This window comes from Urocitellus parryii, chromosome 2, assembly GCF_045843805.1.
Source record: "Urocitellus parryii isolate mUroPar1 chromosome 2, mUroPar1.hap1, whole genome shotgun sequence".
In the NCBI taxonomy this organism is placed as follows: Eukaryota; Metazoa; Chordata; class Mammalia; order Rodentia; family Sciuridae; genus Urocitellus; species Urocitellus parryii.
This window is the reverse complement of record NC_135532.1, coordinates 173213549-173241389: the sequence shown is the minus strand read 5'-3', so window position 1 is coordinate 173241389 and position 27841 is coordinate 173213549. Positions and strand designations below refer to the sequence as shown.

Sequence of the window (27841 nt, the reverse complement as noted above, 5' to 3'; positions counted from 1 at the left end):
AATCCTACCAATTCCCAGCGCAAATGAGAGAAAAACGCAGTTAAATAAGCAGAGATACTTACCCTCCCAAGGGAAGAAGAGGTGTTATTAAGGTAATAGCGTGCCAAATACTTTGAGAGTGCTGATTGAGAGGTGGTGGAGATAAGGTAACGTTAGCATTCACTTTTATTGTTAAGGTGACGCAAGAAGAGTCACTGCAGTTTTTGTGTTCGGACGTGGCAACTCCGCAAGCTGCAAGTGAAGTAGCGTGTCAGGGCGAGGAAAACTGGGACGCAGTACTGCAATCTACGCTCACAGGGGTCTGTTCCGCCTCCCCAGGCTGCAATCAAGGTTCGCGTGTACCGAAGCACAGGGGGTCTTTCCGCAGGAGGTACCGATGGACACGGAGTATCATGGTATCATTTAAAACATGTGATTTTGAGGTGCTCAGGGTCTAGCATCCCTCTAGCATCCCCCTACTGTTAAAGCCCCGGTCTGGCCAGCGCATAAGGTATAAGCTCCTGTGCTGCGCCCCGACCGGCAAGGGCCGCTAGGAGCTAGCGCTGGCGTGAGCCGCTCTTGCCAACAGCTAGTCTCGATAGCCCCTTCCCCCGCCCGCTGCCGCGGGTAGGAGGGCGAGGACGCCGCCAGCGCGCGTGCGCGCTCCCTCGGTGCAGCTAGACTGCGTGCGTGAGTGGGAGGTGGCAGGCCTCTGACTCTGGCCTTCCCGGCTGACTGTTCCAGCGCGACGTCTCCAGCCATGAACCGGTTTGGTACCCGGTTGGTGGGAGCCACCGCGACCCCGTCGCCGCCGCCGAAAGCCCGCAGCAATGAAAACCTCGACAAAATCGATATGTCTTTGGGTGAGGGGTCGAGTTGGACCGAGTAGGAGAGGGGGGAGGTGTGGGTGGAACCAAGTGGCGCGGTCTGTGGGGGAAGGGGGCCGTTGGCCGCGTTTGCGGATCGAGTTTTCTTGCGGGTGGGCGGAACCGAGCTTGGGGTCCAGAGGGGCACCCGGAGCTAGACCCCGGGTGCCGGAGTCCAGCCTTAGGGATTCCGGCGTCTCCTCAGTGGAGGCTCTCTCTGACGAGGGGCCGTGGGGACGGGGACGCTGCGGGCCGGAGATTTGGAGGGTCCTGGGGTGCGTGTACCCTCGTGTCCCCCAGAGGGGCGCCACCACTGGCCGGTTACCCCGCTCTTTGTCAGGGAAACTCCGCGGGTTTCCCTCGAGCGTGTTCGCCGGGGGCGTTATCGGAGTGGGAACTGGGGGAGCTGTGGTTTCCTAAGACCCAGCTGGGTCTGTGATGGGTTTAGAAGAGTGGTTCCCGGCCAGGGCTTGTTGGGCACAGCCGCTCAGGCCTACTGGCTGCTGACGGGCGCCCCCGGGCCCTGGAGCTCTGTCAGAATAATCGTTAGGCAAGGAGCGCATCAGACGTGTGTTATTAGGTGTGTCTAGAAAAGCACATTCTCCCTATCGTGGCCCCAAAGTTATTAGCTAATTAGAAAAAGGAAATAATAAAAACCGAGGGATTTACGTGGATCGCTAAAAGCCAGGTAGAGCACGGGGTGGGGGAAAGGGGCGGAGGGTCCCGCACATATAAGAAGGGTGGCCTGGTTTGGTGCTATTACATAAAAAGCAAGGTTGATGATTCCGTTAAAAATTTACATCTAACACTACCGAGGCACCAACTTAGATGGTCCAAAAGTAATTACATTTTTGTCGGGATTCAAGTTATGGTATTAAGTGTAATCAGATCTGCCTGCTCTCTTTCCTGCAGTAATTTCAGAGATTTGAAAAGTAAATGCCTGACTAGTGGATTTAGAGGTGTAAGCTTTCTAAGGACGGTATTTAGGATAGTGTTCGGCCTAAAAATATTCTTTTAGTTGCCAATTCTTTCCATTTGTTTGTTTCTTTTTTGTTTTGGTTTATCTGGAAAGTTCTTGGTCAGAAGTCAAGAACTCTTGTTTTCTAGGATTGCCACAGGTCAGAACCCAGTGTGGGAATTAACTAAGTTAACAGAACTAGTATGCTTGCCTTCAAGTTTTGTCTGTTTTGTCAGTAGAAAGCTCAAAAGAAATGAAGAATCTTTTGACCTAAAGCTAAGGAAAGTGTATAACAATATTTATTAAGTGTTTAATAATTAAGTGTTTAATAATATCTGCTAGGCACTGGACTAGGCATTTTATATGTTGCCTTGGTTTATCTACATAATAATTCCATGAGGATTATACTCCTAGTGATAAACAGCATGGAATCTAGAGACACACTGTCTCAGGTGGGGATCCTGCTTTTTCTGCCATTTACCAGCCAAGCGACTATAGGCAAATAACTTGTCAGTGTCTCTTCAGTTAAAAGGTGTTAGTAACAGTTTATCTACCTTATAGGTTTGTTGTAAGTATTAAATGAGTCAATATGCATGTACAAACTGCTTAGAACAGTTCTTGGTACATAATAAGCACTGTATTTTATTTTTACACTACATATAAGCCATTGTTGTTATTCACATTTTACATAAATCTGAGGCATGGAGAAATTAAGTAACTTGCTCAAAGTTATATAGTCAAGCCCATAAGTGGTAGAACCAGGATTTCAGTTTTCTTCTAGACCTTCAAGCTCCAGAGTGTAGGGAAACATTAAATATGTATTCTCATAACTAACACTTCTTAAGCTTACAATTTTTGTTTTTTGTATGTATTTTGTTTGGTGATTATGATATTCAAGTGAATGGAGGGATAATTATCTTCACTGTGGAGAGTTAAAATAGAGCTCAGTCTCTTTTTTTTTTTTTTTTGAGACCGGGTCTTGTTGTGTTGCCCAAACTTGCCTTGAACTTGCAATACTCCTGCCTCAGTACCCCCAGTTGCTGGGATACCAGGTGTACACCATGGTGCCTAGCCAAATTCGTATTTTGAATATATTCTCAAGGCTCTGAGCTTTTATAGACTTCTGGTCAAGAATAAGTAGCAACTTGTTAATGGAAAGTAGTGTTTCAAAAGTAGTGTCTTCTAAGTATTTTCTTTCTGCTTCTTGAGAATTTAACATGTTCATATATTTGATATGAAACCTTATCTTGTTAAAAAAAATGGATTTTAGTATCTTTTTTTTCCCTCCTCTTTTACTTGCTGGAGATTGAACCCAGGGCCTCAGGAATGACAGACACTTTACTGCTGAGCCACAACCCCAAACTTATTGTCTTTAACTTTTAACTTTTTTTTTTTTTTGGTGGTGTTGGGGATCCAACCTGGGCCCTTGCAGCCTTTCACATGCTGAGCCTGTGCACCCTTGAACAACACACTCAGCCCTGGTGTCTTTAACTTTGACAAATCTTCCATCCTTCCTTTCTTCCTTCCAGGGATTGGGCCCAGGGGAATTTAACCACTGAGCCACAGCCACATTCCCAGCCCTTTTGTTGTATTATATTTAGAGACAAGATCTCGCTTAGTTACTTAAGGCCTTGATGAGTTGCTAAGGCTGGCTCTGAACTTTCAATCCTCCTGCCTCAGCCTCCTGAGCTCTTAGGACTACAGGCAGGCACCACCACACCTGGCTGACTTTTTTTTTTTTTTTTCAGTTGTAGATGAACACAATACCTTTATTTTATTTATTTGTTTTTATGTGGTGCTGAGGATGGAACCCAGTGCCGCCTCATACATTCTAGGCAAGCGCTTTACCACTGAGCTACAGTCCCAGCCCCTCACAAATGCCTTTGTGCTTCTCGATTGATCTCAAGAAGACAACAACATACTTTGGGGGAGATTTGAAGTATTTAATATGAATAATATTTGTGAGTAGGAGTCTTATAGATTACAGGTGGATGAAGTAGAGCCATTAGCATTGATCCTTAAAATCTATAATATTTCCTTTTGACTTAGAAAACACTGATTCTAGTCACATAGATTATTTGTACTTTAAACAATTTGGAAAAGAGAATTGAAGTTAATCATTGTTAAGTTTTATTTTGAAGTTGTTGATTATGTACAACATAATCTTTGGTTTATTTGCTTTATCAATCATTAAAATTAATATTGGCATTAGGACTGTAGAGAAAGTGTTTGGATATTTCTTAAATAAGGATTGTTGACTTTTAGTAATCTTTAACAGATATAAATAGGAATCTGGAGTACATTTCGTGTTCCAATCTTCATATTGTTCTCGTGGTGTTAGTAAAATGTGACGTTTATGAATTATCCTGGAATTGTTTGAAAGTGTTTTTTGTAAATAATAAGGCTTGCAGAAATTACAGAAGTCAATATAGAAAAAAATAAATAAAAGTAACCCTGAATGAGTTTGCTAGAGGATGTAACCATTAGCAATTTTTAAAATATTACACCTTTATCATGGCACTTGCGTTCAATTTTGTATTTGTTATTTGAACATCTGATTCATCAATTAAAGATACTTGAGAACAGGGACTGCATTATACTTTTGTTGCTTCTATTACAGCACAGCCTTACGTATACAGTTATTGTGCAAAGTACATACTCAATAAATATTTGTTGAGATGAATTTAGAAATTTTGGTCGGCAATTTACTTATTTTTTGACTACTTATGGTTTTCTTTAAAAAATTTTTTTTTGTAGTTGTCGATAGACAGCATACCTTTATTTTATTTGTTTATTTTTATGTGGTACTGAGGATCGAACACAGTGCCTTGCACATGCAGGGCAAGCGCTCTGCCACTGAACTACAGCCCCAGCCCTCACCTATGTTTTTTTTTTTTTTTAAAGAGAGAGTGAGAGAGGAGAGAGAGAAAGAGAGACTTTTTTTAATATTTATTTTTTAGTTCTCGGCGGACACAACATCTTTGTTGGTATGTGGTGCTGAGGATCGAACCCGGGCCGCACGCATGCCAGGCGAGCGTGCTACCGCTTGAGCCACATCCCCAGCCCCTCACCTATGGTTTTAATAAAAGGTGGTCATCTTTTTAGAATGGAGAGTTCTGTGATTATGGAAAGTAAGCTCAATATGAATAATTTTTGTAAATGACTTTTTACTTATTTATATTCATTAGGGAAAGAAGTGCTATGGACAGTAGAACTCTTCATTTGTTAGTAGATCTGTTTGGGCTATTTATTTGAACTTTCCCTACAAAAACTTCCTGCAGAACACCAAGCAAAATGGCTGATTTGGGCTTTATCTTATTATTAGTAATGTCTTTTTTTTTTTTTTTTTTTTTTGGTAGATAGACACAATATCTTTATTTAATTTATTTATTTAAAAATTTGAATACTTTTATTTTTATTTATTTTTATGCTGAGGATTGACAGTGCCTCACACATGCTAGGCAAGCACTCTACCACTGAGCCACAACCCCAGCCCATTATTAACTTCTTAATGGCAATGCTTTCAAAGTAGAAGTTAGGGACATAGGAAATCTATTAACTAAAAATGAGACTGAGTAATTAGTCAGTAAATTAAAATGAAAATAATTTTGGCATTTCCTCTGTTGTAGATGATATTATCAAGTTGAATCGAAAGGAAGGAAAGAAGCAGAATTTTCCAAGACTGAATAGACGACTCCAGCAAACTAGTACTCGGCAATTCAAGATGAGAGTACGGTGGGGGATCCAGCAAAACTCTGGTAAGTTTTGAAAGTAAGTTTTAATGAAATGCTGTTATTTGTGGATTCTTAGTATACTATCTTTATTTTTTTAATTAGAAATTATAATTATACATGGTAGTTAGGTTCATTTTGACAAAGTCATACATATAGGATTTGAATTATCCCATTGCGGTTCCAGTTCCCCTCCCACTCCTTTCCCCCATTCTCTTTTCTCTACTGATCTTCCTTTTGCTCATTCATTCATTTATTTTTTAAGAAACGTTTTGTTTTAGTTGTAGTTGGACACAATACCATTATTTTTTTATTTTTATGTAGTGCTGAGGATTGAACCCAGTGCTCTTCCCATGATAGGCAAGTTCTCTACTGCTGAGCCACAACCCCAGCCCCATCATTCATTTATTTTGATTGGTGCTTTGTATATATACATAAAGGTAGAATTTCTTGTGATATATTTATACACGCTCATAGTATGATTTTGGTAAATTCATTCTGTATTTCCTCTCCTTTTCTGCTCCACTGACTTGCCCTATAGCATATTGTCTTTAGAAAATACATAAAACCTGGTTTTCTTTTTGGTACCAGGATTGAACCCAGGGGTGTTTAACCACTGAGTCACACCTCCAGCTGATTTTTATTTTTTATTTAGAAACAGTGTCTCACTAGCTAAATTGCTGAGGCTGGCTTTAAACTTGGAATCCTCTTGCCTTAGCCTCCCAAATCACTTGCATTACAGTCGTGTGTTATCATGCCTGGTTAAAACCTGTTTTTTTTAAAAAATTTTAAGTTTCCTTAAATAGGTGATGATACTATTTTATTATAAGAGCTGGAGTTGTGGCTTAGGGATAGAGCATTTGCCTAACAAGTGTGAGGCACTGGGTTCAATCCTAGCACCACATGAAAACAAATAAGGGCATTCAGTCCATACGCAACTAAAAAAATATATATATTTAAAAAAAAAAAGAAGCCTCAAAATAGAAATAGTCAAAATCATACCTAGGGTTTAGAATTAGGAAAGATTTTATGTATCATGAGATCCTAGCTTCTTCCCAGTGACATGTTCAAATAGAATAACTAACTCCAGTTTAAATGTTTATTGAAAGTGTACCACTTCACAAGACCTATTTTTGGAGATGATTCTACTTACTAGAAAGTTCTCTTAATTTGAATTAAAACATGCTTATCTATTACTTCTGCAGTATTATAGGAAGCAAACACCCTTTTCTAAATGAGAATCCTTTTAGTATATGGAGTCAGCTATATATTCTGCATAGAAAATTACATCCAAACTTTTTTCCCCCCTTTTGCAGTGCTGGGGACTGAACCTAGGGTTTTATGCCTGCTAGGCAGATGCTCTACCATTAAGCTACACCCCCAGTCCCTACCTCCAGATTCTTTTTCTTATCATCTAAAACCTTTAGGATTTGCTAACTTCTCCAGAGGTAACACTCTAAATCAAATGCTTTAGATGTAATCTGAATTCTACATATATAGTTACTTTTAGCAGTCTGGAAGCTTATTTATTATTTTGTTCTAAAATGAATTTAAGGCAGAAACTGAACACATATATATTTGATATATATATATATATATATATATATATATACACACACACAAACACACACATATGATATATGATTCGTTACTTAGCAGTAATATCAGCATTTTAGAATAAACTTTTATTCAAATAAAAAGTAAATTTTTTTCATATATAAAAATATCTTTGGGCTGGGATGTGGCTCAAGTGGTAGCACGCTCCCCTGGCATGCGTGCGGCCCGGGTTCGATCCTCAGCACCACATACAAACAAAGATGTTGTGTCTGCCGAAAACTAAAAAAATAAATATTAAAATTCTCTCTCTCTCTCTCTCTCTCTAAAAAAAATATATATATATATATATCTTTGGGCTGGGGTTGTGGCTCAGTGGTAGAGCACTTGTTTCACATGTGTGAGGCACTGGGTTTGATTCTCAACACCACATACAAATAAATGAATTTATAAAAAGATTACATCAATAATTTTAAAAAAATTTAAAAAAAATCTTTGAGAAACTGTTTTCAATTGATTTTTTTTCTATATGTTGAAAAACAAAATGTAATCCCCAGTTGGTTGCATGTAATTTGTTCTATGTTTAACAGCTAATATGTCAGCATGTCCTTAAAATATGTCTAATGGAGATTTGATCCTACCAAAAAAAAAAATTACTCTCAATTTTATTAAATAGCTGATCTAAGTTAGTAAATTTTATGATAGGATATTTAGCTGTAGCAAATAAATATGTAATTTCATTGATTTATATTTAAAGATTTTTTTATAAATGTTCAGTATACCATTTTATATGTGATATTATATGCATACTGTGTATTTTAAAGTAACTATTTAGAGTTCATTGAAACCATGTAAAGTTGTGGTCTTTTGCTTTAAGGAATTTCTTGTAGCAGAAGTAAGATAGAAAAGATAAGAGTGTGAGAAATATCATAAGAGAATTTTGGTTAGTTTTATTGGACTTCAAGTAGGGATTTTGTGCAGTGAGGATCAGGGGTGATTTAATAGATAAGGTGAAATATGCTCTAGCCCATGAAGGATCAGACAAACTTTCTTTTATGGGACTTATGATCTGAGCCTCAAGATAAGTGATATCTAGCAACAGCTTAGATATCACAAAATTGAGCTTGTACTTGGTTTCGTTTCCTGCTTACATGTGACAGGTTAAAATAGAACAGCTGCCACTGTTAAGTATACCATGAATGTGCAGAGAAACATGGGAATGTCTTAAATTCTTATTGGCTGGGAGCAGTTTATTTCCATATTGTAAAGTCAGTGAGGATATTAGTTTGAGGTAAGAGAGCAGAGAAGAATTGGCAGATACTCATTATGATTTTTGATTGTTATAAATAAGTAAATGAAATCTTTCTAACTCCATGGTTGAGATATGATTTAGGTACTCCATAAATACTTAAAACAACCTAATTGTCCTTCAGTGATAGAATACTATACAGCAGTGGTTCTCAAAATGTTGTCTGGGCACCTCAAGGGAATCCCCAAAACTCAAGGGCCCACAAGGTCAAAAGACTATTGTTCTACCAGGACCTTAATTGTGTTTTTATTCTCATGAACTTACAGTAGACTTTTCCTGAAAAAAAAAAAAAAAAATATATATATATATATATATATATATGACATGATAATTAAAATAGATTGGAGCAGAAGCAGTGACTTAGTTCAGGCTGCTAAAACTAGGCGGCTTATAACTTCAGAAGTTTTATTTCTCAGTTTTATAGATTGGACCCAAATTAGGATGCCAGCAATATTGGGTTTTGGTGAGGGCCTTCTTTGGGGTTGCAGATTATGGATATCTTGTGATAGCCTCACATGGCAGAAAGGGATAGAGAACTCTCTGGGTCCTTTCTATAAGGCTACTGATCCCATTCATTATAGCTCCACCCTTGTGGCTTTAATTACCTTCCAAAAGCTTCTGAAACTATTGAGGCAAATGATATATGTGTGAAAGAAATTCATAGAAGGGATTAGTCTAGGGATTTAAAAGAGGAAATTTTCTCTCTCTAGTTTTAGTGGTTTTCAAGGAGAAACAGAAGACAGTGAAAAAGGATGATACATATGGGAACGATGAACTATAAACAAGTAGAAATAGAATGTACCAAGCAATAATATTCTACCACTTACTTTTATTGTTTTAATCAGTTTTATTCCTGTTAATGAGACTTTCTCATCAGTCTCATCCAATCTTGAAACTGTACAACATTAATGGATTCCTTCTCCCTTTAATTTTTCTCTTTGCCCTACTAATCCATTCATTTTGAATATTTTCAAATTTCTCGTTCCTTTCACAATTTTTTATCATGTCATGTTTGAGGGGCACAGTAGTATCTGAAATGGTCCTACCTCCTTCTGTTTCCTTCTTTCAATCATTCCAAAGTACTCCTTGTAGGTTATTATAGTTTGAGTGTGAATATAGTGACCCCCTCATTCTTTGTTGCAGTAGTCTTTATCCCTCTTCAAAGCCCTGTATGATTTGAACTCAACATATCCATTCACTTTTTATCCTTTTCCCTAGACTGTCTCTTAATATGCTGTGGTTGCCCATATCTTTGTACTTCAACACACTGACCTGAAATCTTCATATATTTTGTAGTAACTAATCTAGAGACTACTTTTTCTGTGATAATTGTTTTTTCACCTTGGAAGTGTATTATTGATTATATTCTGCCTTTTATTTTCCTTTAATTTTTATAGCCCAGTTTGGACATACATTCAGTTTTTTGAGCTATACCCACCTGCACTTAGATCATGGCTCTCTTCTTTTCCTAACTTGACTTCTCAGTAATCATTGTTCTTTGCCTCACTTTGCATAGCTGCAAAATTAAAATGTTAGTATCAACCTCAAGTTCTTAAGCAATATAAAGCCTTTTTTTAGCACACTGCCTTGCTAGTTGTTCATTGTTTAAAACAAATAAAAATAGCAAGTTATAGATTTGAGTTCATATACAGGTTCCTCAACATGGTTTAATCATATACAAAACAGCAGTTATTTAAGATTTTTAAAGAATTTGTCGTTATTGCTTTTTTTTTGATTATAAAATGAATAACAGTATCATTAGGACTAAGGCTGAACCACCTGAAAAAGGAATAAATCTTCATGTGTATATATTTTATATATATACACACACACATACACACACACACACACACATATATATATATATATTTTTTTTTAGTTGTTGATTGACCTTTATTTTATTTATTTGTATGCAGTGCTGAGAACCAAACCTAGTGCCTCACACATGCTAGGCAAGTGCTCTACCACTGAGCTACAACCCCAGCCCCTGGGAAAGGAATAAATCTTGAAGACTCCCACTTTCTCCTTCTGAGTTCCTCACCTTGTTGGAGAGGGTGAGGCCATGGTCCTCTGGATAGAAAGAAGTTCATTGAGTTTGTATGTTATGGAAGGCTGCCTGTGGAAATGGCCATCTTAAATTTACTAGAGGAATAGGCAGGGCCAAGAGCGAGGCAGATGCCTAAGGCACAAAATTTAAGACATCACTCAAATTTTGTCTTTCTGGCCTCACCATAGTATTAGCCTAATGCATTCTGGCAAGGTTGAGGCAGGCCAGTAATGGGTGAATTGGAAGCTAAAAGGCAATATATTGGTAAGTGGTTCATTCATCTTAACATAGGCTTTTATAACTAACTGTCTTTTGAACTCTGGTCTCAAAATTACTAATAGGGACATCACAGAAAGTTTCAAGAGTTGACATATGCAATCATCCCCCTCTTAGAGAATCCTAGCACACATTAATCCTGAGAACTCCTACAGTAGAGAAAATATTTTAACTTTATTTTTAGCTGTGAAACTTTCTTGTTGCAAGACCTATTAGGATGTTACAAATTTGAGTATCAGATAACATTCAAAAGGTATTCTCCCAAAAGTAAGATGAGAGTGCCCTCTATCACAGTTTTTACTTTGCATGATCCTCTGAAATTTCTGGATGTTGCATTAAGAAATTTTAAAAAAACTGAGGTCTTGAAAGAGGGAAGATCATATCATTGTAGGTGACATAATTATCACCCCCAAATCCAAAGAAAATTAAAGGAAAAAAGAATTTTCGGGTTGGAGGGTGTAGTTCAGTGGTATAGTATTTGTTTAGTATTTGTGACGTTCTGGGTTCAATACCCAGCACCAATGGGAGTGAGGAACAGGGAGAAGAAATCTCAAGAAAATAATTTGAAAAGGACTATAAAAATTAATAATTGATTTCAGTGGAACAGCTAATTACAAAAGAGTGATTAAACCTAGGGGCACTTAACCACTAATCCACCTCAATGGAGGAGGGGAGGCTGGGGTTATGGCTCAGCGGTAGAGTGCTCGCCTCACACATGCAAGTCCCTGGGTTCAATCCTCAGCACCACATAAAAATAAATAAATAAATAAAATGAAGTTAATTGAGTAAAATTACAAAAAAAAAAAATTAAAAAACCTCAGTAGCTTTCTATAGTGCCATGAATGATAATATGAAAATTATTATTAGAAAAGAACCTTTTTTGTAACTGACAACAAGATGTATAAAATAGGAACAAGTTTAACATGCAAGATTTATGGAAAAAAATGGAGCTATGCTGAACCAATTAGTGACAAAATAAAGACTTCTATAGATTGGAGGATATACCATGTTCCTGAATGAAACAGTTCTGTAAAGATGTCAATTATTGAAAAATTAATATAATTTCCTTGTCAAAACATTGAAAGAAATTAGAACTTACCCACAGAAAACTGACTCATGAACATGACAGTTCATGAATGGAAGAATACAGATGGCCATAAAAATGCCTGGAAAAATGTTTATTCTCACTAGTAATCAAACTACCAAAAAAGGCACATTTTTCCCAGAGACTAAGTGATAAAGATTAAGAATGATAATGTTTATACTTTCTATTAGCAATAGAAAAAAAGTAGCACCCTTCTTTAAGTTCTTAAGAATATAAATGAATGCACTCATTCTGGAAAAGATGTTTGCATCTTAAGTAAAAATCTTTAAGAGTTTGCTTTTACTCTTTTCACCTGGTATTTCACCTTCTTGAAATTTGTGTCTTAAGGAAATAGTCATGGATGAGTGTAAAAATGTTTTGGATCCAATGTATCTTAAAAAGTAATGCAATAAAACAATATAAAAACATGAGATAATATTCGTAGCATAGTATTAGTGTTAGGCTATAAGATAGTACTTAGAATATAAAGTTATAGTTGCTACATGATTGATTTGGTTCACCTTATAAGTATTTACTATTAGAAAATGGTAGTAGCACGTAGTGCAGTAGTAATGGTAGTATTGGCCATGCATAGTCAATTTTGAGTTGCTTAAATATAGTTGCAAATTAATGTTAGTATATTTGTAGAATTTCTACAGTGAGCATGTATCTTTAGTAATTAGGAAAAAAGTGTTTAAATCAGTAAGGTTCATGTTGGAAAAGCACAGTAATGTTACCTGCCACAGAAATGAAAATAATGTCCATTGACACTCATTGGAGACTTGATAAAAAGCAATTTGAATAGAATAGGGCTGAAAGTAAAGAAGTCAGATTGCAATGCAGTAATAAATGGGAGATGAGAGAATGATTCTATTTTAAATGAGCACTACCAGAAACAAATGTGAATCACGTAATAATAGATATCATTTAGCTCATTATATTCAAAGTATTATCATTTAAATATATAATTAGTACAGAATCCTTAGTGAAATCTTTTACATTATTTACACCATCTCAATTCAGTCTAATAGTAATTCAGGCATTCAGTAGACACATATAGGGCTGCGGAGTTGGCTTACTGATAACAGCATTTGCATAAAATGCACCAGGTCCTGGGTCAGATCACCAGTACCCCTGCCACAAACACACAGAGCTTAGTGGTTTTGTGTTTAGTGTCTACCAGAATGCACAGATACAGTCTAGATTGTCCTGTTAAGAAAGTAGTGACAGAAGAGAAGGCTAAAGGGAACGTGTGAGAATCATCTGTTCCTTTGTAGTTCAATACAACCACAGAACCCTTCCCAATGGACTTTTATTCCCTGTTTAAAAATGAAATATTTTGTGTAATTCAATAGAATATGGAAATAATAAGTAATAAAATACTCATATATCTACTCTTTCGAGCAGTTGAGTATCCTTTGACTCTCACAGTTGCATTCCTAAATTGACATTGTTTCTTCTCCTTTGGAGATTGAATCCAGGGGCATTCTCCACTGAGCTACAACCTCATCCCTTTTTATTTTTTTATTTTGAGACAGGGTTTCACTAAATTGCCCAGGCTGGCCACGAACTTGTGATCCTTCTGCCTTAACCTCCCAAGTAGCTCCCACCACATCCAGCAATGTGTCTTTTTTTCCTTTTATAGGTTTTGGAAAAGCTAGTTTGAGCCGTAGAGGAAGAGTAACACCTGGAAAGAGACGTCCTTATGGAGTTATCACCGGTCTTGCGGCTAGGAAAGCAACTGGAATTCGAAAAGGGATTAGTCCTATGAATCGTCCACCTCTAAGTGACAAGGTAGAATGATGACTTCATCCTGAGTTAAAAACCCTTTTCCTTTATTTGTACTTACATTTTTGTGAATAAGCTTGAGAAAACTTTTGTACCTACAGTTGAACCCAGGGGCACTTAACCACTAATCCACAGCTTCTTTTTAAAATTTTTTTTTAAAGTATATTTTAGATGTTGATGTATGTTTATTTTTTATTTATTTATATGTGGTTCTGAGGATCGAACTCATTGCCTCACACATGCCAGGCAAGTGCTCTGCCACTGAGCCATAGCCACAGCCCCTATTTTTTAAATTTTGAGACAGGGTCTCACTAAATTGCTTAGGGCTTTGTTGAATTTTTGAGGGTGGCTTTGAAATTGCAGTCCTCCTGCCTCAGCCTCCCAAATTGCTGAGATTATAATCATGCACCACCATGCTCAGCTGATTTTTATTTTTTATGCAGCTTTTTAGGGATTATATAAAAATCTTGATAACCAAATAAAAATAATTTCTAGTCATGAGGAACACTTAAATTTCCTCATTCTCAAATAGTCATCTCTCCAGACCTATGGAGAATTGATTCTAGGACACTCCTCAAATATCAAAATCTGTAGATGCTTAAGTCTCTTATTTCAAATGGTGTACTGCTTGCATGTAACTTATGTACATCCTCCTATATAATTTAAATAATCTCTAAATTGCTTGCAATACCTAATACAATATAAACATTATGTAAATAGTTGTTTTAGTGTATCATTTAGGAAAACGGGACAAGAAAAATAAGTCTATTATATTTAGTGAACTCAAGATATAAAGTTATCACAGTTTTGTGATTATAATGTACCAGATATTTTGAAGGAAAATTACATGCAACAATAGCATCATGAAGGATGGTCCTTGGTGGTGGTGGTGGTATTATTATTATTATTATTGCTTCTGGGGATTGAATTCAGGGGCACTCAACCACTGAGTAACATCCCTAGCCCTAATTTGTATTTTATTGACAGATAGGGTCTCACTAAGTTGCTTAGCACCTTGCTGTTGCTGAGGCTGGCTTTGAACTTGCAGTCCTCCTGCCTCAGCCTCCCAAGCAGCTGGGATTACAGGTGTGTTACACTGCACCCAGCCCTTGGTATTATTATTATTTTTCTTATTCTTTTAATATTCATTTTTTAGTTGTAGTTGGACGCAATACCTTTATTTTATTTATTTTTATGTGGTGTTGAGGATCAAACCCAGCACCTTGCATGTGCTGGGCAAGTGCTCGCTCTACTGCTGAGACACAACACCAGCACCCTTGTTGTTATTATTAAAAACAAAATACAAAGCTTGGAGTAGGTATCAGTCTGATCTGTGGTTTTTCTCCTATGTTCTTGATAGTCCTTATCCTTGAGTTTACATTTACTTCTTTTAAATGTTTATGAAAATTAATACTTTGTTGTTTACCTTGTGTAGTCAGTGGATGTTTATGAAGCATTTCTCATATGCTTAAAATAACAGGGGAATCCAGTAAAGTGTAAAATATGGTCCACAAGGTCAAGAACTTTAGTCTTTCATGCAAGATATGGAAACCTAAATTAAGCTTTAATGGTGGATTTAGTTTAATACGCGATGGAAAGAAAAGTGGACATTTCATCCTTTTTTTTATGATATTGAATTTTCCTCTTTTCCTCTCTAACCATTTTGACTCCAACTTCTTTGCTATTATACCCTCTGTTCTTTCTTTTTCACATATTTACTTTGGAACTTGGTCCTCTTATCCCTTGCTTTAGTGTGTTAATAGAATATCTTGAGATAATTAACTTATAAATAAAGAAGGTATATTTTGACTTATACTTTGAAGGTTACAGTCCAAGACTAGGAGGGGCAGGACTCATAGCTTTAGGCCTTTGGCAGGTGCATGTAGCAGAGCAAATTGCCTTCCTCATGACCAAAAAGGCAAAGAGGAAGGGGCGGAAATCCCATAGTCTGCCTCCAATGATCAAAGGACTTCTCTATAAGCCCTATCTCTTGAAACTTCCATAGTCTCTCAGTAGCAATACCCTGGGGACACCTATAACACATGGACCTTGGGACTTATCTAAACCATAGCTTAAGAATCAGAATCATGCTTATATAAAATATTCCATAGTTTTCATCTCTGTTTTTGATTTTTTTTTTTGAGTTCCAGAATCACATTTCCCCATCACCTACACATCTCCAGAGAACCACAAGAAATTAAGTGTAATGTGGCTGTTGTCATATTAGTTTCTCCATCACCCTTATTCACAGATCCAAGCAGTTGTCAGTCTCTGTCCATTCTGCATCAGAAATGTTTACTGTAGTAGGGTTTATTAACAAAAAGCAATCCAATTAATATAGTTTCTTGCCTTCTGAAAGAATATAGAACGATATTTTCCAGTGTTAAAAAGGAAGGCAAATCTTCTGAGACAAAATGAAGTACAAAGGAAACCCGTTGCAGTTCTCAAGAGACCTAACCAGTTAAACAGAAAGTAAGTACTCAGGAATAAGTAAATAATGCACTGTACTGCATTAATAAATACTTCTTTTAGTACGTGTTCAGAAGAATACATTTATAGTGATTCTTGTTATTTTCAAGATAGATATTTGAGATATCTGATCTGAAATCGTACATGGAAGTATTTAGTAAGTTTCCTTATTTCTTGGACACTGTATTTTGGATGACTTGAACTAATATAAATTTATTTAAAAGCATCACTCTTCTTTACCTCCCTTGACAAATAGAATAAAATCATAAAACTGATCATTTTGGTAAAAATTCTATCACCTCAATTAGAATTATTTAAAACTGGAAATTCTGGAAGTTGAATTGATTATTCAGTCTTATGTCTCTTACTATAACACAGAATCATAATGTAGATTATTTGTGGAAAAAACAAACTAGAAAGAAAAAAATTCTGCATGAATGTTTCTTCAGCTGAAATTACTTTCATAATAAAAGGAATAATACAAACCTAAAAGTTATACCTGTTGTGGCATTCTGTTCTATGTAAGGATAAAGTAGGCAGAAAGGAAGCTGACAAGCCGTGAAATTATCTTATTTCAGTGTCCAATACCATTTATTTATCTCATAGAAGATAATTCATATCAAATCCAGAATGAAGTCTTTGTATAAATGGAATGGCTAGAATTGCAGTTGCTCTTTTAATTTTTGAGAATCATTTGTTAGTACCTTTTGTGAAAGGGGTCCTTCTCAAATAAGAACCTGTTGTTTATATGAGACTTACATGTTAATTAGGCTAACTAGAGGAATTTTGCATTTTAACCTCTGTACTGCTGGAAATAGGATTAGGTAGCCTGTTAAGCACCTGTTTATGTAGTAGATAAATAAGAATTTTTTCTCATATTTCACCAACTTTCTATTGAAAATAGAAGGGAATTGGTAAAAGTCAAATCAAATGTAATTTATGAACATGAAACAATAGGAAAGTGAAAGAGTGTCTCTCTGTGGTTCATACTAATATATAAAGGTTTCTGGGTTAGTAGGAAGAGAAAGCTGAAGGAGGAAAGGTTATTTTCAAGTCTTATGTTTGGTTTTCAGTTTGACATGAATGTGCCTAGGTGTGATTGTTTTTTACTAATCTTAAAGCAAATCTGTAAATTTACGTTTTCACCAAATTTATATTACAGGAATTAGCATTAAAATGTAACCTTGTAAATTTCTTCAGACGACAGGTGGAATATTAGAGAATTGAATATTTGGAAAATCAGTTAGTTCAAAATTAGCCAGTTTGTTTATGATATGCTGCAGAAGGAGATATTTATAAATCAAATTCAATAGATTCATTGAAATAAGTGAACAGTTTGAAGTCTTTGTAACATTAAAGTTTTCAGCCTATGAATGAATGTAACTATTTTGCTTATTTTTACTCAAATATTTGAAAGCAAGGTATCTGAGATAACACATGACATATTTGTTTTTGTTGCAGAAATAACATCCCAGCTAATTTTACCAGGAGTGGAAATAAATTAAGCCATCAGAAAGACACTCGTCAGGCAACTTTTCTTTTTAGAAGAGGCCTAAAGGTATTAAGAAGCCTTAATGGTGTTTTCTTTTTACCCAAAGAGAATCCTTTACTCTTAATCATAGTCATAGCTCTTGGTTGAGGCAGGGATTACATTTGGAATGTGGGAAACAACTTTAGGTTAGTTCTTTGTTACATTTCTTTTTTTTGCTCTCAGTAGCAACTTCTTACAAGAATTTATTATTTAATAATAAATTTGTATTTTTCACTTGTTCTAATACAATAACCCCAACAGAGATTTTGCCAGAATTGCACAGACCCCTCTCCTGTACTCTTACACACGCCACACTGAGTTATAAAGTGTTTCAATGCATGATAGATGCTTGAATTCAAATTCTTTGGGATCCACTGCTTTCTCTTTATCCCTCTAGGTTCAGGCCCAGTTGAACACAGAACAACTGCTAGACGATGTAGTAGCAAAGAGAACTCGTCAGTAAGTTTCAATTTGTGTTTTCAAGATGTCCTTTTAAAATTCACAGAACATTAGCTACTCCATTTACTGTGTGCCCCAGTCTGAAAGAAATTAAATGAGACCCAAAATGAAATTAAGCCCCAAGTAAATCCTATTTTATTTTTACTCTTTTCCCTCAAACACTTTTGAGTTTGCACATGTCATTGTTGTAATAGTTTGAGAACCAGGTAAATTAGCATATTTATTTTTCATTGCCTATTATTTTATTTTAACGAAACAGCTTTTTGCCTGTCCCCCCACCGTAACTGCTTTTATATGAATAGAAATTTGTAGAACTTTTGAAAACAATAGAACATTTTTCCTTCACCATAATCTTTTTCTCTATATCCAAAAAATGTGTTTCTGTTACAGTTACGCTCCCCAATTGTGAGTTGTAACACTCTAATTATCAAGTTTTGAGATTAAACTGTTAAATATTATGGCCACTTTTTGGAAATTAAAACATAAAATGTGGTCATGGTTGAAATATGACACTAAGTTTAGTAGGGCATGATTTTGAGCAATCAGAATATAAGAAAAAATGCTATTCGAGCCTAATGCTGGAAGCATTCTTTAGTAGAGAAGGTATGACACTCGAAACCATAAGAAAAGAATTAATAGTCTTCTGTTGCTACTGCAGTGAATCATATCTACATAATAATGACATAGTTCTATTTGTTTTGACCTTTGAGATTCAATTTGTAGACAAAGCATGGAATGGTTAATTTGAAAATAGAATATAATGTAGATGTCACATTTTCACAAATGTTAATATAAAAGTAGAGCTGATAAATAGTGGGAGATAAGGTGGAAAGAAAGATTACAGGGAGTATTATCCTCCCATACAGTAGAGGGGTTTTTAAAAGACACTACTATAAGAAATAGAGATTTAAAATAACGTAGCCTACTGGTAGGAAACTACATGAACACTTCTTTTAGTGAACTGGAAATTACCAGTAAGCAGTAAAAATAGGAAAGATTAGACATGCTACTTCTGGTGAGTGGGAATGGGGAGGAAGCTACTGGGTTGAGAGGCTGGTGGGTTTCATTAGAGGACCTTCTGTTTTTATTTTTTAAATATATTTATTACACTGATACTTAGCTAAATATTCAAGTGTCCAGTTCTTACAGCCAAAGTGCTGATTTGTTATATATAAGCGTCTGTATTTCTTAAACCTAAAGAAGATAAATAAGGGGCTGGGTTATAGCTTAGTGGTATAATGCTTATTTAGCATGTATGAGGCCTTGAGTTTATTCCCCAGCATCAAAATAAGTAGGTAATTTATTTTTATGTGGAAAATAATATAGGATTTATAAACTTCCATTTTAATGAAATTTTTATTTTTTTGAAACTAGATGGCGTACTTCCACTACAAATGGAGGAATTTTAACTGTATCCATTGACAATCCTGGAGCAGTGCAATGCCCAGTGTAAGCCTTTTCTTTCTTTTTATAAGAGTTGTAGCACTCTTAGCATATGAGATAATAGAAACGTATTGAACTTGTACTCAGAGTACGATGCCCAGTTTGGGATAAGGTGAAATGTAATGATAAGATAATACTCATGGGCTGGGGATACAACTCAGTTGATAAAGTGCTAGCCTCATATGTATAAGGCCCTTAGTTCAATCCCTAGCACCACAAAAAAAAAAAAAAAAAAGTAATACTCATGACACAAATTGGAAATAGTATAGTCTAAAGTTTAAAGTTAAAAAAAAACCTCTTGGTTCTGTAGCCTCAAATAACTCCTTGTTAACAGTTTCTATTATTATTATTAGAATTATATTATTATTATTATTATTATTATTATTTTACTGTACTGAGAATTGAAAACAGAGGACCTCTACCACTGAGCTATACCTCTAACCCTTTTTAGTTTTTGAGACAGGGTCTCAATGAGTGCCAAGACTGGCCTCAAATTTGCTATATTCCCACCTCAGTATCCCAAGTAGCTGAGATTATATATAGGTGTGTGCAGCTACCCTCAGTTTCTTTTATATTTTTATTTTAAAAAATTCTATGCAGGGCTGAGGTTGTGGCTCAGTGGTAGAGCACTGGCCTAGCATGTGTGAGGCACTGGGTTCGATTCTCAGCACCACATATAAATTAATAAATAAAGGTCCATCAACAACTAAGAAGTATATATAAAAAAATTCTAGGCATATAAAGTAAATGTATATTTTTAATGTATACATGATAATAAATGAGATGATACTACACATACTATCTATTTTGGACGTCTACTTTTCAGACCACATGGACCTACCTTTACTCTTTAAAGCCTTAGTGGCACATTCTCTTATCTAGATGAACTTAATTTATTGTACTGTAAACTTTCTATATTTATGGAGTTTCTGATCTTTTGCCATCTTGATGATTAAAATCAAAAGAATGTTGGATGGTTCTCTAAGAGCTTACAGGTTATTTTAGTAGAAGACCAAAACTTGGATATCACCATTCATTTGAAATTGTTAAAAACCTTCTCATTCTACCTAAAAGGATATTCTATGAAAAATAATAAATTTTAATCTCTATAGTTATGAACCAGATACATTTTTTAAAGATTTTTTTTTTTTTTTAGTTTTAGGTGGATACAATAGCTTTATTATATTTTTATGTGGTGCTAAGGATCGAACTCATTGCCTCACGTGTGCTAGGCGAGCGCTCTACCACTTGAGCCACAACCACAGCCCCCAAATACTTTGTTTTGACAATACAGTAAGATAACTTTAATACATTTGAACATATTCACAAATCAAGATATTTTAAGTACCAAATGATTTATCTGCTTTTAATTGTTAATTTAAATTTTTTTCTAATAGAACTCAGAAACCACGATTAACTCGGACTGCTGTACCTTCTTTCTTAACAAAACGGGAGCAATCCGATGTTAAGAAAGTTCCTAAAGGTGTCCCTCTACAATTTGACATAAATAGTGTTGGAAAACAGGTAAAAAAGTTTTCTGTATTTCTTCAGACCTTTCATTAACAGTATCTTAATAACAAAAATGTAGAATAGCAAATTAAAAAGGATGTTTTAACTCCTCCACCCCAACCCTAGGAAACCACTAATCTGCTTTCTGTCTCTGTAGATTGCCCGTTTTGTCATTTCATGAATTAAATTATACAATATCTATTATAATTCCATTCATTTTTGTGACTGGCACTTTCATTTACATTACTGCTTTTAAGGTTCATCCGTTTTAGTATTTCATTTCTTTTTTATTGTTTGAAATTCATCATATTTATATACCACATCTTATTTATTCATTCTTTAGTTGTTTCTGTTCTTTGACTATTTTGAATAATGATTCTTTGAATATTTGTGTAAAAGTTTTTATGTGAACATGTGTTCATTTGTCCTTGATAAATGTGGTAGATTGTGTGGTAACTCCATATTTAGCCTTTTGAGGAACTGCTTTTTCCAAAGATGTAGCTTTGCTGTTTTGCATTTCCACTATCATATATGAGGTTTCTAAATTTCTTACATCCTTGACATATTGTCTTTTGATTATAGCCATCCTAATGAGTGTGAATTTATATCTAGCTGTTTTGACAGTTTTTGTATTAAACTTGCATCTTGTGATCTTACTTTTCTAATGAATCTGTAGATTCCCTAGGATTTTCCACAAAAACAGTCTGTCAGTTTCCAAATTCTTTTCTAATCTTGAAACCATTTATTTTTCTTGCTTTATTATAATGGCTAGGACCTCCAGTATAGTGTTGAAGTTATAGGACATTTTGTGTTTGCCTGGTTGAGAGCCTGAGGAGAGAACATTAAATGTTTCACCATCGTACTCACTGATATGTTTCACCATTGAGTATGATGTTGTCAAATTTTTCAAAGATTCCCTTTATCAGATTGAGGGAATTTCTATCTGTTCCTAATTTCTTTTTTTTTTAAATGTTATTTTTTTTTTTTAAGAGAGAGAGAGAGAGAGAGAGAGAGAGAATTTTTAATATTTATTTTTTAGTTCTCGGCGGACACAACATCTTTGTTGGTATGTGGTGCTGAGGATCGAACCCGGGCCGCACGCATGCCAGGCGAGCGCGCTACCGCTTGAGCCACAACCCCAGCCCCTGTTCCTAATTTCTTTTTTTTATATATTTTATTATTACTTCTCTGTGTAATTTTAAGTATAATGAGATCACTTTGTACATACATATAATTTTATAACCTGTTTTTTTATTTAACATTATTACCTAAGAATTTTTCAGTTTTTTTTTTTTTAAAGAGAGTGAGAGAGGAGAGAGAGAGAGAGAGAGAATTTTTAATATTTATTTTTCAGTTCTCGGCGGACACAACATCTTTGTTGGTATGTGGTGCTGAGGATCGAACCCGGGCCGCACGCATGCCAGGCGAGCGCGCTACCGCTTGAGCCACATCCCCAGCCCCTGTTCCTAATTTCTTGAGAACTATTATCATGAATGAATGTTGGAGTTCATATGTTATTTTGATATCCATTAAAAATAAGAATCTGGGCTGGGCATGGTGGTTCATACCTGGAATTCCAGCAACTTGAAAGGCTGAGGAGGGAGGACTGAGAATTCAAAGCCAGCTTCAGCAATTTAGTAATAATTTGTCTCAAAAGAAAAAAATTGGGCTGGGAATATAACTCAGTTCGTAGAGTGCTTGCCTTGCACACCCAAGACCCTGGGTTCAATCCTCAGCACCACCAAAAAAAGAAAAGAAAAAGATAAAAATTATTTAAAAGGGGTTGGGGATATGGCTCAGTGGTTAAGCGCTGCTGGGTTTAATTTCTGGTACCAAGAAAAGAAAAAGATCTGAAACCAAAGATGAAGAAAAATTTGATCTGGGGGTGTAGTTCAGTGATGGATTGCATACTTTGCATGTGCAAAGCCTTGGGTATAAACCCCAATACAAAAAATAAAACTGGGTCAGACTTACTTTATTTTTATTTTATTCTGTTACTTTGGGAACATTTTGTGAATCGTTAAACAGAAAACAGATTTTTATTTGAATTTCTATTGTGAACTGAGAAATTCAAGATAATTTGTTTTTAAATATTTATAAGTTGAAAAACTTTTTTTTTTTTACTTTTTAAAATACATTTATTTTGGTCTGGGGTTGTGGTTCAGAGGTAGAGTGCTTGCACTGGGTTCGATCCTCAGCACATAAAAATAAAAGATATTGTGTCCACCTATAACTAAAAAATAAATAATAAAAATAAAAACATAGATGCCCTTCAATAGATGAATGGATAAAAAAAATGTGGCATTTATGCACCATGGAGTATTATGCAGTACTAAAAATGACAAAATCATGGAATTTGCAGGGAAATGGATGGCATTAGAGCAGATTATGCTAAGTGAAGCTTGCCAATCCTTAAAAAATAAATGCCAAATGTCTTCTTTGGTTTAAGGAGAGCAACTAAGAACTGAGCAGGGAGGAAGAGCATGAGGAAAAGATTAACATAAAACAGAGTCGAGTGGTGGGAGGGAAAGGGAGAGAGAAGGGAAATTGCATGGAAACGGAAGGAAACCCTCAACATTATATGAAATCACATATAAGAGGTTATGAGGGAAAAGGGATGGGGAAACAAGGGAGAGAACTGAACAACAACAGATTAGGCAGAGAGGGAAGATGGGAGGGGAGGGGAGGGGGGATAGTAGGGATAGGAAAGGCAGCAGAATACAACAGTCACTAATATGGCATTATGTAAAAATGTGAATGTGTAACTGATGTGATTCTGCAATTTGTATTTGGGGTAAAAATGGGAGTTCATAACTCACTTGAATCAAATGTATGAAAGATGATATGTCATGAGCTTTGTAATGTTTTGAACAACCAATAAAAAAAATAAAATAAAAACAATACATTTATTTATTTATTTGTGCAGTGCTGATAGAACTTGGGGCCTTGAGCACGCTAGGCAATCACTCTTATCACTGGGCCACATAACTCTTACTTTTATCCGAGACATCACTAAAGTTGGTGGCAGTGTTTCCAGAGCCTAAAAATAATTCAGATAGAAGTATCCTAAGTATACGACTCATAGGCTTTATAATATACATATATGTGTGGTTTATGTAGTGTGTAATGTGGACATTTTGATTGTTTGGAGATAGGGGATCTGAGTCAGATTGCCAGTTTAAACTCTGAAGCTGTTAGTAGACAGCTTAACTACCTTCCTAACTAACCCTCCTTACTTTCACCTATTTTATGTTGTTAGGTTCAAATGAGATCATATATGTAAACATTCAGAATGTTAACTATTATTAATATTACTGTTAATCAGTCATAAGGTCACATATTATTCCAAAGAAAATATAGTTTTCCGTCAAGTAATTTTCTTTTTTTCTTTTCTATAGACAGGGATGACTTTGAATGAACGGTTTGGAATCCTGAAGGAACAAAGAGCCACTTTGACTTTCAACAAAGGAGGAAGCCGCTTTGTAACTGTAGGATAGATCACATGTCAAAGGAACTTTTGAGTGATGACTCTGGTTGAAAAGTTGGATTGCTTGAAGAGTTCATCACAGAAATTCAAGAAACTTTACTTCAAAATATTCACAAGGCTGAATAACTCTTTATTTTTGAAGTTTTTTTTAAACATGTATAAAATAATGCCCTGAAAAAATAACAGGGAATATACCTATCTCTTCTTAAAGATTTCATGGTTGGCCCATATGGAACAGTTCTGTTTACTTCTTTGGTTCCTCATGCAGCAGAAGGAAGACAGAAAGATAGAAATTGATTATTTTTATGATAGTGGTATTTAGGATTTCATCACCTTTGCTCATTTTTTTAGACTTCACCGTGGTGAATCTTGGTCTTCAGAAATCTGAGTAGGTCCCTTTGTTACTGTCACTTATCCTTTAATAGTGTGGATGTAATAAGTGCAGTTGCCTTTTCTCCAATAGATATATTTTTAAAAAATCTTATGAGAATTTCAGTTTTGGCTTTTAAGATGTATGGAAATATTTAGAACTTGGTTCATTTTTCAGGTAGTGTTAGATTAAACCCCCAGAGTTGTAAATCTTTAGTGGTGAACTTTTAACAAGAAATGTGGCTCTTGGCATTATTCTCAGTTTAAAATATTGGCGTTTCAAGGCTGTAAATGCATATTTACAAAGTTATCTGATAGGGCGTTGGAGAAGATCTGATGTAAAAATCTGACAGTTTTCTGTTTTATTAAATGAAGAAAGCATTTAATGAAAGGAAGTAGTAAGTTGAAGGACCAGAAACTTAAGTGAAAAACTTCAAAATCCAGGTTATAGGTATACTTTTTGGATTTAGTGAAGTCTTTCTAATGTCCACAAATTCTTGACAGGTAATACTATAAAAGCCTTATAATTTTAAAAATGAACTGAGTCCCTTAGATATTTTGATAGTAAAATTAATAGCCATAAAGTACTACAATTCTTACTCAAAAGTTAAAATTTATAAATTTTAAAGTTTATAGCTCCTGAAACAAAAATATACTGTAAATGTAACAAAGAAAAAAATGCAGAATTGCAATAGAATTACATTATAACCTTGTATACTTTTCACTCTGATTTCCAGTAAGATACAAAGTTCAAATATATGAGGAAAGTTTTTTTCCCTACTTTGGAGGGGTGGAGGGAGTTATTCTATGGTGCCAAGATAGTGCTATGAGTCCTCAGCTAGTTGTAGACTATAAATTATAGTAAAATGCCAAAATCCAGCAAAATGCTCCAGCTACAAGTTTAGAAGTTTGGTCGTTTTGAAACTTGACCTTTTGGTTTCCTTTGATGTTCAAACCTCTAAGGAAGTATTAAGTTTCTCTGACATTATTAGTGTTGACTTATCCTATAAAACAAAACATTTAGGTTATCACTTCTGCCTACCTTGCATTGTATACTATACATCATTGTCTCATGCTCTTTGGTTTACTTACTGGTTTATGCTAGTCATGGAAAGCTATCAGTAACAGTTTCATGCTTATACCAAAGAATTATATCTGATCCTTACTATCTTGTATTCTGCCAGTACTTCTACTTGATAAGGGATTATTGGAAACCGGTCACAGAATTTGAAAATAAACATAATTCTCCTTAGCTATTCGGTACTTTTCATAGAGGCCAAGGACTCATTGCAAAACATTTTTCAAGTTTAAATACTTACATTGGACCCAAGAACAATACATTTTAGACAAGTTTAGAATTGCTGGTATCTTATTTTAAAGCAAAGGAAAAACAACTGGGTGTGAGTTTTCTGTTTTTAGAACAGTTTGTGGAAAAACAGTATGAAAATATTCTCATTTTTCTGTTATTTTAAATATTATTATATAGAGGTATTATTAATGCCATTTTTTTTGAAAACCTGAAGAATTGCCCCAAATGTTGAAAGTAAGTGCATCAAATAACAAAGTGTCTTTGGTATATTAAACTTGTTCTTCATGCATCTGTAATTTAATTTTTTTTCAAATTTTTCCTAAATTAAAACTCTTTGAGTGCTAACATGTTGGATATAAACAAAAACATGCAATGTTGAAAGAAAATATCCTTCCTTGGAATGTCATTGTAATCCTTGTTCAGTTCTTAAAGTTTGTTTTTGTTTTTGTTTTAACAGGATGCAATTTAAAATTTCCTTTGCATCAAGGTGTATGCAAAACATTGATGCAGTGCATCACAAAACAAAGTTTGTATTTAATGAGGAGGTGCTTTACACTGTACTTTTTGGTGTTTTTTGGAAAAGTTACATTTAGATCTATTCTGAAGCTGTTCATTTTTAACAAATAAAATGTAACAGGTTTCACATGATTTATTCTTAGCTATGAAGATTGAGTTGTGGTTTTTAGATTGTGTTATATTACAAACAACTTTGTAGTAATTATTTACATATATAGTTTTTAGGATTTGAAGTGTTAACTACCAGCTCAATTGTGAAGAACTTTTATTTACATTTATAACTTTTAGGAACTGAAAAGTTACCTACCAGCTAAATTGGCAAATCAGTCTAGTCTCTTCTATTGGCTTCCTTTTAACTCCTTTTGACCATTTCATTCATAGCCTCTTATAGGAGGTATCCAGGAGTAATTCAAAGAAGGAAATCAGATTACTTACAATGAACCTTTATGGATCACCCAGTTTTAATTCTTCTTTTTACATCTTAATAAAGTGAGACCCAATATATTCCATTGAATGCAGCAATTGTGTTGAGCCTCAGATCTTATAATTCTCAGTTTATAATAAACTGCTTCTCTTCTGTGAATTGAATAGCCACCGAAAGTAGAGTGTTATAAGGCTTGTCAGATATCTAAGAATTGGTTATAGCCACATTTTAGCATTTGTAACATGGTAAGTAAACCTCCTATACCAGTATTGACCAGTACTTCATTACTTTGGTGTTTGAGTTAGGGAGACTTATTAGAAAAGGTCAGTGTTCTTTCTAATCAGACATTATGTATTTTTTTAAACATGCATAAACTTCACCACAATTTTAATTGGACGCAAATCATAAAACACTTCTATGTTTTTGTTAGATAAGGTTATTGTAAGTTGCAGACAATAGCTTTGTAATTCACTTAGTATATGCAATTTCAGGCTAATTTCTGCTTATTTTTTTCTTTTTTTTTTTTTTACAAAGTGGTAATAAGGAAACTAGCTCACTTGGCACTATAGAGAATGAATTCCATACATTCCAAATGCGGGCAACGATATCTTCTTTCCTGATCAAAACTTTTAACTTTTACCAGAATTCTATGACTTTTTTTTTTTTTTGGTCACTATTAAAAAAAAAAAAACAAGCATATGATTTAAACTTACCTTTAAAGAGTTCTTTTGGA

The 27841-nt window shown here is 35.1% G+C and overlaps 1 protein-coding gene across 1 annotated transcript; it reads left to right on the top strand.

Annotated features, from left to right (window-relative positions):
• Positions 1-636: 636 nt before the first annotated feature.
• Positions 637-27198, top strand: Fyttd1 (forty-two-three domain containing 1). The gene is made up of 9 exons (XM_026393707.2): positions 637-842; positions 5433-5561; positions 13450-13598; positions 15952-16064; positions 17523-17619; positions 17990-18051; positions 19426-19500; positions 20892-21018; positions 24402-27198. Exons 1-9 carry the CDS (start codon positions 740-742, stop codon positions 24498-24500), a joined length of 954 nt encoding a protein of 317 aa, XP_026249492.1. The 5' UTR covers positions 637-739; the 3' UTR covers positions 24501-27198.
• Positions 27199-27841: the final 643 nt, after the last annotated feature.

What these genes read in the sequence shown, in the direction of transcription:
- Fyttd1 (XM_026393707.2), top strand. Translation starts at nt 740, where the DNA reads ATGAACCGGTTTGGTACCCGGTTGGTGGGAGCCACCGCGACCCCGTCG. An exon ending in CAAAATCGATATGTCTTTGG is followed by an intron (nt 843 to 5,432) that starts GTGAGGGGTCGA and finishes CCTCTGTTGTAG; the next exon opens with ATGATATTATCAAGTTGAAT. An exon ending in GTAGCAAAGAGAACTCGTCA is followed by an intron (nt 18,052 to 19,425) that starts GTAAGTTTCAAT and finishes TTTTGAAACTAG; the next exon opens with ATGGCGTACTTCCACTACAA.